This window comes from Anguilla rostrata, chromosome 11 (genome assembly GCF_018555375.3).
Source record: "Anguilla rostrata isolate EN2019 chromosome 11, ASM1855537v3, whole genome shotgun sequence".
In the NCBI taxonomy this organism is placed as follows: Eukaryota; Metazoa; Chordata; class Actinopteri; order Anguilliformes; family Anguillidae; genus Anguilla; species Anguilla rostrata.
Window position 1 is genome coordinate 29,627,545 of NC_057943.1, and position 14,930 is coordinate 29,642,474.

Below are 14,930 nucleotides of genomic sequence, written 5' to 3' on the forward strand. Positions count from 1 at the left end.
TGCTCTGACAAACATGAGCAAAAATTCATTTTTCATGTTCAAGTTTTATGACTTGATTCATAAACATATAAAACATTCAAGATATAAGTAATATTAAATTAGTGAAAAGGGTGGCCTGGGCCTAATTGGGGTACAGTATACTCATTACATTCATAGGTGTACCAGATAGGCCACCCTTATGAATTATTGAAAAAAAATTGAATTCATTAATTATTAATTAACAATGAATAATGAATAATTCCTTAAATAATTTCAGCATGTAACTTTTTTTTTACAATTTTAATTTAGAACATAGTATAGTGTGTAGAGAAAGTCTACACACCTTGAACCTTTTTGTGTTCCATGGCAAATTTTTCTTGCATGTATCTACACACCATACTCCACATTTTTAAGGAGAGATATTTTTATTGGGGTAATAAATAGATAAAAACAATACAATCAAATGCCATAATTGGATAAATCTCAACCTTTGAGCACACCTTGACAGTAATTACAGGTGGACTTTCACTTTTTAATAATCACCTTGACCACACTCCAAGGGGTATTTAGTGCCCTTAAAAGCACCACCCACAGCTCATTTATTCTCCTTGAACTGACCTCTTTTGAAATTTGTGCTGCAGGCAGGCACGCTGTTGTCTCTAGTCACAAAATTACCCAAATTGAGTTGGCCTCGTCTAAATTAGCCAACGTCCTGAATTTTCGGCAGTTTTGCTAATGTGCCTTGCCTGCTGAAACAGGACTCACGATGTAGTGCTTCACCCTGTTGTCAGATCTGTAATGCTCATAATGTCCATAAACAAGTCTCCTGTGAAAGGAGGAAAGAGATTATTTTTATCCACATTTGGTGGCATGGATGCATTAATGGATACATAGTGAATACATCCCACTGGTGTTGCCTGTTGGCCAGTCCCCCAGCTGTTGAGCACTCAAGTATATCGACACAGCCGCAAAAGAGACACAGGCCCTGATTTGTTAAAGGTTTTGCATGTGCAAAGGCTCCTCGAAGCAAGGAAAAGGCTGCCCAGGCTATTCCTTGACCATGCGCACCACGGTTCTAGACATGCCAGTGGCCCTCCTGAATATGTAAACTACCTCGTGAATACGTAATCTGGTTGGCTCTAATCAGAATTCTGGGCGTGTCTATGCAAATGAAGCATTACACTGAATTCAGTAATGTTCAGTCTCTGCAGATAAGAAGAAAAGGGGGTTTTAATTGCGCGATAGCATGAAGCGTCTGTGGCCCGAGGGGTTAACGCTATGCAAGATGGAGATGGCGTAGACAATGGAGCAGACAAGCACAGGAAAGAATATTCTTTCCCAAAAATCTTTTGTTGGAACTTCAAGAGCCTGAAACCATTTGAAGATATCGACTTAATACACCTTCTATGTTGGAGCTCTTTGGTGAAATACAAGATCACATTGAACTGCAAACCACTTTTACAGGGATTTCCAAATTATTGGTCACTCCTCAAATTCTTTCATTTCAAATACCAGCAGGTTGCACAACAGGCTTACCTCAGTCCTTGCTTTCCAGAGCCCTTTCTTCAGTTGTGCAAGCCATCATTTATACAAGAGTAAAATACACTTGTTGTTTCCCCAGGACCCAAAGAGAAATAAACAGAAATAAACTAAACATGCCTTTTGCAATGTTGCTGGGATTCCAAACATAGAAGGTGCAATCGATTGTACTCATGTGCAAATTGTACCACCGAGTATGAAGTTGTTTATAGAAATAGAACGCATGCGCATTCAGTGAATATTCAGGCAATGTGGTTCACAACGCATCATCACCAATGTGACGGCCAAGTTCACTGGGTTTGGTGTATGACAGCTTGGTCTTCTGGAGCAGTGGCCTGAGCAGATTATTAGACAACATGAATGGAGATTTCTATCTGTTGGGTAAAAATAATTAATAACTGCACATTCACCCAATTTACTTTTGCCCATTTACAAGAGGAATATATATGGCATTACATTGCATTTCAGGTGAAGGTGACTATACGTTCCAGCCAGGACTATAGACACCCGTGAGAAATCTGCAATACAATAATACCGCACAATCTGCAATAGAGCGCGCATTTGGAGTTTTGAAAAGCCTTGACTGGACTGGACTGATGGGGCTTTATTTTACAGCCCATCCAAAGTGTGCCAAATTGTAGTTGCATGCGCAAAATATCACTTTGAGCTGGCCTAAAATTGAACTTGATAAAAGGTGGATGATGGATATGAAGATGGAGAGGAAGAGGAAAATCAGTCATGGATAACTATTTTGATTATTATTATCACATTGACATTGGTGGAATGAAAGGAACAAATTAAATTTTTTCTCTTGTCATTCCAAGATCTTTAAAAAGTCAATATTGTAAATTTTATTGTAGCCAATTGTTTATTCACTGAGTAGCAAAGCGGTAGATTTAGTTTAGTGTATGACAAAGTTACACATTCACACTGTGGTGTGGTCTCTAAAGGTTGTAAGACAGCAAAAATAAGAATTATGGTGTTTAGAATTTATGCCACAATATCAAGCAGTAAATTTGAAAAATATGACTTGCACACTTAATTAATTGCCTCAAAACACTGATTTATTCCACACAGTTGACATTTTGACAGGTCTTCATCAGAACTGTGCTGGAATAAGTCTGAATTTGGAGTATTTTGTTAAGCGTGTGAGTCATATTTTCTTATTTATGTTTGACTTATTGACACCTTAAGAAATGTTATTGCTGTGTGTGTCTTTTGGATACAATTACCATCAGAACTGACTGCACTCCTTTTCAACCCTTATGCTAGACATATATCAACATTCTCATTTTAAAATGGTCATAATAACAAGGTTAAAATGCAGTGCTACCCTTTCTATGTAGCATTACTGCATAGCTGGTAAGTTGTGTGTGGCTCGGTGGGTATCACTGTTGCCTCAGCAAGAAGGTCCTGGGTTTGAATCTGGCCTGGGCCTTTCTGTGTGGAGTTTGCATGTTCTCCCTCCTCTCTCATATTTAGATTCATGCTCACTGATGGTTCCCTACCAGCTTGCATTGCCTGCCAATGCTTAAAACCTATTTTCTCTTTGGAGCGCCCCTTCAAATCATCCTACTTTTTACATTTGGGACAGGTACATTTGGCTATACCAACACCACTTACGGTGGATGCTATGCCATCCCATATGTCTCACCTCTCACTGTCTGTATTGTTTCGCTCTTGTAATTTTGATATTTTGCTCCCTACCTCCTGCACTTCTATCTCTTTGTCTGAGAAGTGAGTTTTGCGTAGCCGTGTAGCTGCCATTGTTGAGGAAGGCGGTGCTCTCTAGCCTAGATATTTGAGCGCGGTTGTTAATTAGGCAGTTACACACAGCGCACTAAAGGGCGCTGCTTACACGTGGAGTCGGGCAGTTCGCGAGAGCAGTGAGCGCTTGTGGGTGTTTTTTTGCGCAGCCAGGTTACCTGCGTACAGTAAATATGACACTGTTTGCCTCCGTAGCTATGGCATTTTTGCATGAGCTGTGTACCATGATATCACTGAATTAGGGCCACCGTGTTAATGGCCTTGTAAACCAACTCATTCTCTGTTATCCCATGTTGTGAACATCTGGTTGGGGCTACCGCTGTTAGCGGTCGACAGCCTGTCAGCGGTTTCCACATGAACGGGTGCGAAAGCCACAACAGTCTACATGATTCCCGCCTTTTGACTTCTTGAAATGTCCTGTTTTGCTTTTCAGGATGCCATGGTGGTGATTCTGAAGAGCCTTGTCCCAGCATGCTTGTTCAATATCATTGGCTTTGGCTCCACGTTCAGAGCCTTGTTCCCCACCAGCCAGAGCTACGGAGAGGTAAAAACCCAAGGGCCAATCAGAGTTCTACTAACATCGTTGTCAGAGAAAGCTGCTGCTGATGTATTCACTGCTGATCCAACAATATCAGAACATTGAATAATTTCTATTTTAACATACAGACTGGCTTCTTGTTGCTTATTTGTAATGGTGATGGCACAATATGTGATTCCCTTGGTGACAATTTAATTATACCTACCAAAATATAAATTTTATATTTTTATATTTAAAAATGTATTTTGATATTGGTAAATCTATATATTGATCTATCTGTAAATGTGGGTAAAGTTTGTAGTACACACATTTGAAGATGCATTTAATGCATACCTTATGGAGCTATAATATACTATATAATATACTGAGAATGATTAATCTTGTCATCCTTGAAAACATAATGTCTTCTGATATCTTTATTCATTAAAAAGTAGAAAGATACTGTTTTAGATTATTAGATTAGATTATACTTTATTATCACATTTCTCTAAAATTTGTCATGCATCACAAGCCGTACTCCTTCTCACATGCAGAAGGACAGACATACACTGATACAGTAAAATAAGACAAACAATGCAAACTGTTAACTCTGAATACAAGGCTAAAACCACTGGCTCCCAAGGGGCATGTCTCTCTGAAGCACTTAATCTCAGTGCAGTTCTGATCTAATTTGGGCCGTGCCAGTTAAGGATGGTTGCAGCTGATGGTTCTGTGCTGCGATACATAATTTGCCTGAGCCTTGCCCTGGAAGGAGGGTTTCAATCAACTGGTTATTCCACGCCTCGAGGCTCAACAGCGACCCCGGTGGTCAATCAGGGACCTGCGATTTCACCTAGGCCTACACCACCAGTTGTTCAGATCTCCAACTGCTGTAACTATGGTGCACAACCCGTGGATTTAGGAGTGGAAAGACTGCACATGTGTCAAAGGACGTGTGTGGGTGTGCCATCCTGGGTTGGCGGTGGACATAGGTAGCGGGTGTATGCATACGATTGCCCATTACAAATTGATGGGACTGAAAATAAAACAGGAAACGTAAAAGTTGCCTAATAAAACGCCGTTCCCGTTTTTACCCTGGCACAGGAGACGCTCGCCACGGCGTGCGAGCACATCAAGAAGATCCGCGCCGACATGGGCGGCACCAACATCGTGGCGCCGCTCACCTGGATCCTGCGCCAGCCGCTGTACCCCGGGCACCCGCGCCTGCTCTTCCTGCTCACCGACGGCGCCGTCAGCAACACGGGCAAGGTCATCGAGCTGGTGCGCAGCCACGCCCGCTTCGCCAGGTAGGCCCCACCGTCATCTCGGGATGGTGGTGTGGGATGCGACCTTCATCCCATTGACCCAAAACTTTGCGATACTTTAGCAGGCGGGATTGACGCTGCCGGAAGGCTGGGGTTTGGGGCTTTGGCACGGCGGGTGGAGTCTCCCCACAGCAGGGTTCCTCAGTGGCCCTGCTTAGTCACTGCTGTCCACAGCAATCAGTTTAGACCCGGGAAACCGGGTGAGCTGAGTTCACTGTGCAATCAGCTGCTTCAACGGTCCAATCAAAGTACATTACATAACGATGCTGTGTACAGAACAGTGAAAACCAGCAGGCCCTGCTGCTCTCCAGTCTCTCTCCTGTCTATAGTCCACCCACGGGGGCGTGCAAGGACTGAGGCATTTTTTTTGTTCAATTGTTAAGATTCGCTGATTCAATTTAAAAAGGAATGCCACAGATATGGAATTCTCAGACTTACTCACTGTGAGACCAGGCAGAAACAGCCTCTTTTGTTTACAAGAGTACATTTTTTGCAAACAGACTCTTGTAAAGCTTTCAATCTGAATAGCTTGTGCCCAAAAATACATCTGAAGTCTGTTAGATATTAGAAAAATATTTGGTGAATGATTGATTTTTTATAAAAATGCCTGCGGTGATATTTACAAAATAAAGTAAAAACTTCCAATATTGGGGATGGCTGGATGTGACAGAGAGTTTTAAGCCATAACCAGCAGTGTGGATGCATCTGTACATCCATGCTAATGAATAAGTCCATCAAAGTTATTGATACATATGAGGACTGTGCTTACAGTTACAGTGGATAAAAATAACATAAACATAAATAAAAATATGTTTAATTCATTCAGATACTTTGGGGATTGAATGTGCAACATTCGAGCTGGATCGAACAGCGCTGGAAAAAGTTTATGAAAAAAAATAGGTTCGCAGTTGGATTGGGCGTGGCTGTAGGGGCGTGGTCAGGGTAGCAAACACAAGCAGTTAATGCCTGTGATTGAGTGTATGCTGTGAGAAGAAGACAAAAATGAAGCGACATATTCAAATAGTCACATTATGATTTGGCAAAAGACATGAATCATTTCCTTTAATTTTTTCCTAATTAAGGGGTTGATCTCATAAGAGGCTTTATTTGTCTTTCTCCCTAATGTTCCAAATGTTCCAAATCAGATTGTATGACGGTGACTGTTCTTCTGAAGCAGTGCACTCAGCACAAATTGGAACTGGAAAAGAAAGCGAACATCATCAAATTGTGTTTGACCCTTGGTTATTGCAACCAAGGACATTTTTAATGGTGCCATCTCACCATTAATTTCAGTTGCCAGGAAGTGTGAATTTTATTATTTTGCAGCTCAAAGGCAGAGTATTTAAAAAAAAAGCATTTTACAACTTATCATCACTGCTTCACTCACACACATCTCTTGCATCTATCACTATTTGACAGTTGCTGAAATTGGATGCCTAATGCTCATATCTATGCAAACTTGCACTCTGCAAAATCTTTTTTTCATTCTGATGGGACAATCCGTATACATTGAGATAAATAGTGCTCTGTGAATTTTTCTTTATTTAAAAGCGTGCTGCTGTGCGTTTCAACTCGAGTCTGGAATTAAAGCCCTCCACCCCTATTTCAAGAGAAAGAGAATGCAGTCTGACAGATAAGTTCTGAATGTAAATCTCGCGTCAGCCCAAGCAGTTATGTGAGGCCACGCGCCTCACATAAATATTACACCGTGTTCACGAAGCGCACACATCTGCCGCAGGTGCAGAATACAGAGCGAACAAATCTCGGGACTGAGAGCTGCGGCGGCGCCGCGCGTGTTAGCAAGCACGCTGAAGGTCACGCATGCTTCATCAGTGTTTGTCTTCATTAAATATGCAAAGTGCCGCGACAGCTGTTCAAGACACCCTGAAGACAGGAGACCAGCTCCACACCGAGAAACGTAATGGACAAACCTCAGTGGGGTAGAGGATAAAGGTATTTTATTTGAGGAAATACCACATAAAACAGCGGGCCTGTAAAAAAAGGAGAGCCGATGCTCCTTCTAGGTTTTCACAGATGAGCAATTTTCTCAGTTCATTCAAAACACAGAACATTTTTGGCAAGAAAACATTGTGTAACTCATCCAGAGGTCTGAAGCAGGGAGCGCAATGTTTGTGGAGATAATGCATTGTTTATTGGACTCCTCAGAAATCAAACATATTAAAAAAACAACAAAAAAAAAAGAAAACCAAGTGATATGTTTGTTTTGCCTTGGCAGGTGTTACACTTTTGGGATTGGTCAGAACGCCTGCAGGAGGTTGGTGATTGGTGTCTCCATGGTTTCCAAAGGCACTGCCGAGTTCTTGGCAGAGGGTGAGCGACTGCAGCCCAAGGTACTTATTTGCAGTGACACATTTTTTTCATTGCTGCTGCAACTGGCTATTTTAAATGTCACAGGGAGGCAATTATAAGGGCAATGTAAATCAATGAGCCTTCCCTATGCCTAATAACTTAATTTTATGAAACAAAACACACATTAGTGTGACTACACTGCAATTTCTTTTTCTTTAACGGATGAGACCACCATAGCATCGAAATGTCATTCTTGTTTCTCATTCAATTGAAAGGAGGAAGAGCATTAAATTGGTTTATCAAACTGTCAACAATAAGACAGATGAGCTCGTTTCAAAAGCAATTTTTGAAGACACAATGATACTGGGTGTGCGGTCACATGATCAGAGCTTGTGTCATACATTTCAGTTGACCCGGTGTGAACTGAGCCATTACACAAGCAGAGCTTGTGTCATACATTTCAGTCAGCCATGAGTGAACTGAGTCATCACATGAGCAGAGCTTGTCATACATTTCAGTTAACTATGTCTTAACTGAGCCATTACACAAGCAGAACTTGTGTCATACATTTTGGTCGATCCCGCATAAACTGAGCCATCACATGAGCAGAGCTTGTCATACATTTCAGTCAGCCAAATGTGAACTGAGCCATTACATGAGCAGAGCTTATGTTATACATTTCAGTTGACCATGCGTGAATCCTCTGGCTCTGACCCTAACCTTCACCCAACTACTCGTGAATCCTCTGGTTTTCTTTCGACAGATGATCAAGTCCCTCAAGAAGTCCATGTCGCCGGTGCTGAGCGACATCTCCATTGAGTGGCTGTTTCCCGAAACGAAGGAGGTGCTGCTTTCCCCCATGGGCACCACCTACTTGTTCCCTGGAGACCGCCTTATTGGCTACTGCGTGGTCTGTGACACAACACAGTACCACTCAAATCCCAAGTCTGTAAGTAGATCTTAGCCAATGCTTGGGTACACTGAAACAGGCAGGATTTGAGTCATTAGTTCTCACAACCGTTAATTAGGTACTGACTTGCAGATAATGTAATCTGCGTATTGTCCTTTATCAGTCTGTTAAATTCCATCAGTAAATATCCAGCTGTTAAAAAAAGTATGTAATAATGTGAGCAGTACAAATCATTTTTGATAAGGGTGTTTGCCCACTGACTCAACCAATATTCACCAAACGTACATTGGTTCTGTATTGCGTGTAAAGGCGTTGGCCACTTTGGCTGTCGTTAGCCAGCTGCCTTGGCTTACAAAATAACATCAGGTTCTTTCAACTGTAAAAACAAATGAGGAGCAATTCAAGTACAATAATTCTAGACACATGGAGCTGTAAAATAAAGTCAAATAGAGCTATAACTAAGATTGTTAAGTTGACATTAATACAAGTCCACAGTCATGATGTACTATAAAACATTAATGTGAAGTCATATTGTCACACATGAGCATTTCCTAAGCTACCCGCCCCAACAAGTGAAACCACCAGCATTCCAGCAAGGCCCCATCTTAAACCGAGGAAAGAAGAATTTAAGTAAAATCTATTGGAGATAGGGGTAGTTCTTGTTGGTTATTTCCATCTGAAGAAAAAACATGGCCTCAGTGAGGAAACATTGAAAGGGAGCAGAATTCTGTGCATGTACTGGCAGCCTCTGAATTCTGAGCTCAACTTAAATAGCTTCTAGCACTGAATAAAAATAATCTGCCAAACTGTCAAGAGACACATTCCTGTTTTATTTTGTAAGAGAAGTCACCGTTGAGCTCATTTGATTATGCTGCTTCCCCACAAACTTGCTCCCAACTCAATCGTTCAGTGAAAATAACAAAGAGAATCTACATATGTATCGTATATTAAGGGTCTTTCAAAGGCGAAATCTATTGTGCTACTTCCGGGTTCGTACCTTTTACAAATGACTTGTTAGTTTTTAATTCTCAGTTTAATTTCTCTGAAGATCTACTGTATTTATTTGCATATATATTTCAACTGTAATATGGGATGCTCATCTTCTTTCAATAATGATTGCATTAAAAGTTTCTCACACTCAAAGTGCATTATAGTGATGAGGGGAAACGCTCCTCATCCATCACCAATGTATAGCACCCACCTGGGTGAGCAACCGGTGAAGATGGAGAAAACTATTTCTTAGCTGGTTAAACTGGGGGATGATTAGGTGGCAGATTGAGAGAGTCTGGTTAGGAATTCAGCCAGGGCCCTGGGGAACACGCTACTCTTTCCAATATGTGTTGTGGGATCTGTAATGACCACAGCAAGTCAGGACCTTGGTTTTACATCTCATTGAAAAGGTGACACCTTCGGCAGCACAGTGCTGAAGTCTTGGAGTTTAATTGACCAAGGAGATGATTACCCCTTACTGGACCACCAACACCACTTCCAGCAGCTACTGGCCTACCATCTAAGTACTAACCCCATCTACACCTTTCAGTACAGTAGGAGGAGGGTACAGTGTGGTATGGCTGCTGGTCATTTGTTTCATGGTTTATATGTCTGGGATACCTGCTAAGCAATCTGCACGTCCACCGCTCCTGATTGTAGTTTCAAATTTATTAAAAGTATTTTGTAGCAAGACACAAAGATTTAGTACATTTTTCCTCATCCCCTTATTTCCTCATATAGTTGTGCAATGTAGCTGGACTGCTAAGACTTGGTAAACCAAAAAAAGACAGGAAAACAGAAATTTTGGGGTTGCTCTCTGATTGGACAGGACAAAAGGAGGCGGTACAGCATGATGCGCTCGAACGAATCGGCCAGCTCGGTGTTTTACCACTCCCAAGAGGAGGACCCTGGGAAAATGGGCAGTGAAGTCCGAGGAGCGCTGAGGGAGGGTGTGGCCGGGTCGCTGTACGACGGTTACCAGGAGACCGTGTCAGAAAGCCCTCCAGCCTCGTCCGAGCAGGACATGACGGGTAGGTCTCCCACTCTAAATGGAAGATAAAGTGCTTCTTGATTATGCTTCATTCAGCCTGGGGGAATATGCAGCCTGAGCACCTGTACAAAGAGCACCTGCACTTTCGGAAGAAAGGGATCCAAAAGGCTCCTCTGTGTCTCCATAGAGGAACCCTGTCTAGTTCAAGGGATCTTTGTCAGCCAAATGGTTCAGTCTGGGAGCCTTCTGCACCTACTCTAGAGAACTATAAAGAATACAGACACAGCCACATAAAGGACTAAAAAGGGTTTCCCTATGAAGACAGGAAGAGTGTGTTCCCTCACCCTCGTCCACAACACCTTTCAGCCATTTAAGGTATCTGGGATATCAAGAGGCTGAAATTTTATTTTTTAAGCTTGCAGTTTCCTCAAAAGTGGAGGGATATTTAAATGAGCAGGGTTATGACTGACTGGCTGCATTTTGAAAGATGATGAGAACTTGAAAGCTTGAGGATGAAAACAGGCCAGTAAGGCTTGTCAGTTTGCCTGCAGTGTAATGTGTCTCCAGAACAAAATTTAATGTATTATTAATCTAGTATTTAGATGAGCCTGCTTAATTAAACAAAGGTTCACATTGTACTGTCTGGACAGGGGGTGCAATTTCACTCATTTATAATTTACTGAAGATACCTGTTTTTTCATGAATGGTTGTGTGATGCTTGTGTTGTGGAACAAAATGGTGGTATACATTTTTTTAGGAATGGAGCCCAAAACTTCCCCGAGAAGGCGAGCGTACAGCACCAATCAGATCGTAGACTATAACCCCATGAAGAAAGTCTACACCCCCAGTGACCCCAGCTCGGCGGTGGGGAAGAACCCTCTTAGAAGGGCCAAGGTTCAGGAGCTGATTGGTCAGGCCAGTCCAGACCATGGAGCCCAGTGGATGAATGACTATCAGGTAAGAGATGGAGTTATATCACAATGACATCACGTGAAGTCGCACCAATTATTCTCAGGCTAAAGTGGACATTCACACGAAGTTTTGCACTACCCTTATAATGTGGGTATGTGGACCAGGTACTTTGCAGTATAAAGAATCGTGCCATACCATTTAAATCCAATGATTGCGCCGTTTAAAAAATTCCCAGATATTTTGCATTGACTAGAGTAGCCTAAAGGAGGCTATCACTCCACTGTGACAGGGGCAAGATATCATTTAAAAAAAAAACTGTGTTTCATAGTATATTATCACAGTGCTTATCAAACCACACATTGAAATATTTGATATTTGAAAATAAAAACAAATTTAGATATTTTAAGATACATTTTTGTAATATTTTTAATATCATATTTATTTATAGATTTTTAATAAAAAATGAATTAGGCAGACAGTAGTAAGCTATCCTCATCCTCTGCATGAGTGACAGATACTAATTCCCTTGTCCAACATCTCCTGGTTCAGGTTAACCTGTCTCGATTCTGGCTCGGCACAAACAGAACATTACTCAGGCTTTGGTGTTAGAAGTAATATGTTGCATCTGTGGCAGAAAAATAAAATAGAGGTAATTGGATTCTGATGTGGAACACAAGTAATAAAAATTTTAATGTAATCTCCTCATCCCCTCTTTCATATTCACTAATGCACACCATTCTGTTTCACTCACTCGTTATTAATAATCTCATTGGAAGAGGATGTTTCATTAATTAAAGAGCACAGTCAAAGCTGAGTTGTGATTTTAATATCTCCAGCAGGAATGTGGACATGCCTTGTACAAATTATGATAATCTTAATCATATAATAAAAATAATATTGTAACTATTGGGGAAGATGGAAACTGGGCACAGAAATAAAACAACTAACATATGGAAATAAAGATATCATCTGGAATTTAGAAACTTTATTACTACTTTAGGATGGTGACTTGACATTTCCATCCAATGATTAACTACAGGTTCTTCATTTTGAGCCTCGCATGTAAATGCCACGTACACATTCCAGTGAAAGCCATTACCTGTAGGTTAAAGTTCCTTGCTCAAAATAAATGTGTGGTTCTGGTTTTCTGTCATGGTAGTGCTAGATAAATAAAAGATGGACCTTACAAAAACAGCACATTCCTTGCATTTTAATATGGGCTTTATGATTTCGGGTGTGCAGTAAATGTTTGGAATAAAAGCCATCACACACCGCGACACACTTCTGGGGGGGCGTGGCAGCTGGACATGGAGACGCAATAAATCCAGTATTTATTCCTTATTGACAGAGGTGTTCCAATTTTATTCCAATCACTTGGATTTGCTTATTAGCACAATTCTCCATCCAGGAGGTACAACTATAATATAAGCCAAACCCAAACTGCAGCTTCTCAGCTGGGCTTTTTTCCATTTTCAGTTATCTCTAATTTCTCTCGTGGGCTGTCTGGCTCTCTGGCCCTCTGGCTCCCTGGCACAGTAGCTTCCCAGTATCAGACGTCTCCTGTGCAAAGAAGTGCACTTTTATAAACCTTAGATAATGCAGTCCAGGTGTGTGTGCTTAACCGGTGGGCGTGGCCCCAGATTTCCCCAGTTCTCTCTCCCAGACCAAGCCCTGGCACAATGTGTTAATGGCTAAGACCGCAATTCATGTACTACTGTCAGTAAGGACGTCAGAGCGAAGGCTGTGACCTGAATGATGATTTGTGTGACAATGGATGACGTTCAGTCTGAAAAAATACAAAATATATTCCAATATGACACCACAGGCACACAATATTAATAATAATAATCATCATCATCATCATAATAAATCTCTGTGTACGGAGCGTCCTGAACAGGCACCAAACCTGGTACCATCTAGCCTTGTGTCCTTAGCAATTACTCTACAGAATAACCTTCTATATCAACTTTGCATTCATTAGTGCATTCTTGTGGGACGGGGACAAATGTGAACTCCACAGAGTTTCTCCTCTTTGAATAGCCACGATATAGGACATTTATTTATAATTCATTAGTAAATGTGCTGTTGTTATTTCTCCGAGCTTCTGTTTTCATAAGTTGAGCTGCTGTGGTAGTTACGCAACGTCATTAGCATGCTTACGAAAACGGATAGCTGCTCGACAGAGGAGGTGAAATATTGACTTTTAAATATTGACTTGTCCTTTGTACGACAAGGGAATGTGATCTGAAGTAGACTTCTGTGAGCCCGTCAATAATGTAGGAGCTGGATCGCCCGTTGTGAGTGAAATGGCTGCACGGTGTCTCTTAAGACCCGCGTGGTGAAGGGCAGCGGCCTCCACTGCGCCGCTAAGCTCCGCGCCGCGGTACAAGCACGCTCTGTGTACAACGGCATGTGCGACGGCGCTTACATTCACTTACTCAGCAGCAGGGCAGTGTCTGCGGTAAGGTTGGGCGAATGGCAGCACGGAGGCAAAAATCGACTGCGGCACAATCAAGGCGAGACAGCCTTGTACAAATCGATGCTGCAATCATCACACATGAGTGATACAATGAAGTGTGAGTTTTATATAAAGTTGCGTATATCAGTGGCAGCTGCTGTTGCGTGATCTTGCCCAGTATTTTTTTATTAACTCTTGAGATGGGTCTTGAAGAGGTCTTACTAATGATAATAGTAGCAAAATATTAAAATTAAGAACTATGGAAAAAAAAAACATTTGCAAATACAATGTTAATAGCACTAATAGTACAACACAAAAAAATACAGTTAAACAGTCCAGTAATACCATAAGAACACTATTTAATTATTTACATTGTTTGAAAATGTAAATTATTTAGTAAGACAAAAATGATAAAATAAATCAAAAGCAATATGCAGTAAACAAAAGCAGAAAAAGCAGTACTGAAATCCAGGTGTTTAAATAGACGAGCCGTTTGGCTACTGCCCCCCTTCTCTCAGCCACAGCTGGCGAGCCTGTGCGCTGCGTCCTCCCGGGGTCGGGCCACCAGCGGCAGCGTGGGCGGGGCACCGAGGTCCCTCCCCCAGGAGGCGGAGCCTGAGGCGGAGCATCTGCAGCCGAGCACCGGCCCCCAGGCGGCGGGCGGTGGGGCGCGGCCCGCCGAGGAGGCCTCCAGGTCCTCCACCGACAGCATGTCTGTCAGCAGCTACGGCGACTCAGGTGGGCGGGGAAGGGCGGGGCTTAACGTGTGTGTCCCTTTTGCTTGTGTGTGTCATACAGTGGCGGAGCTAAGGGGGTAGAACAGGGAAAGCTTTCCCGGGCACTAGTGAGTCCAGGGAGTGTCTAGAGGATGGGTATATATGTGTGTGTATGTGTGTGTATGCGTGTGTGCGTGTGTTTGCATATTATTTTTCCCTGTACAAATAATTTATAGATCTGTCTTCGCAATTGTGAAGATCCCGTGTACCGGGATAACTGCACTGAGTAGTAAAAAGTAAAGTAAAAAGTGCTATTCCGGGTTTAACTCAGTGCAGCTAACTCTGTAATCCTGCTTTGTGATACAGGCCCCAGCTTATCTGGGCCAAGTGACCCAAAAAGATTTCAGCTTGCATCACCATCTAAATCCCTGTGGGGTCACTGTCGGCATTGGAATGTTGCAATTAACTGACTAATTATACAATTAGTGATCAATTTTGACCATCATAAATGCAATT

General features: G+C 42.0%; 1 protein-coding gene across 1 annotated transcript in view; it reads left to right on the forward strand.

The window, feature by feature from the left end:
- Window positions 1-14,930, forward strand: part of vwa5b1 (von Willebrand factor A domain containing 5B1) — a 47,777-nt gene that overhangs the window by 16,864 nt on the left and 15,983 nt on the right. The window contains exons 9-15 of the mRNA XM_064299266.1: window positions 3,719-3,829; window positions 4,907-5,109; window positions 7,364-7,478; window positions 8,201-8,386; window positions 10,167-10,368; window positions 11,086-11,285; window positions 14,217-14,436. Coding sequence (XP_064155336.1) covers window positions 3,719-3,829; window positions 4,907-5,109; window positions 7,364-7,478; window positions 8,201-8,386; window positions 10,167-10,368; window positions 11,086-11,285; window positions 14,217-14,436 — 1,237 coding nt within the window. The remainder of the gene's footprint in view (window positions 1-3,718; window positions 3,830-4,906; window positions 5,110-7,363; window positions 7,479-8,200; window positions 8,387-10,166; window positions 10,369-11,085; window positions 11,286-14,216; window positions 14,437-14,930) is intronic.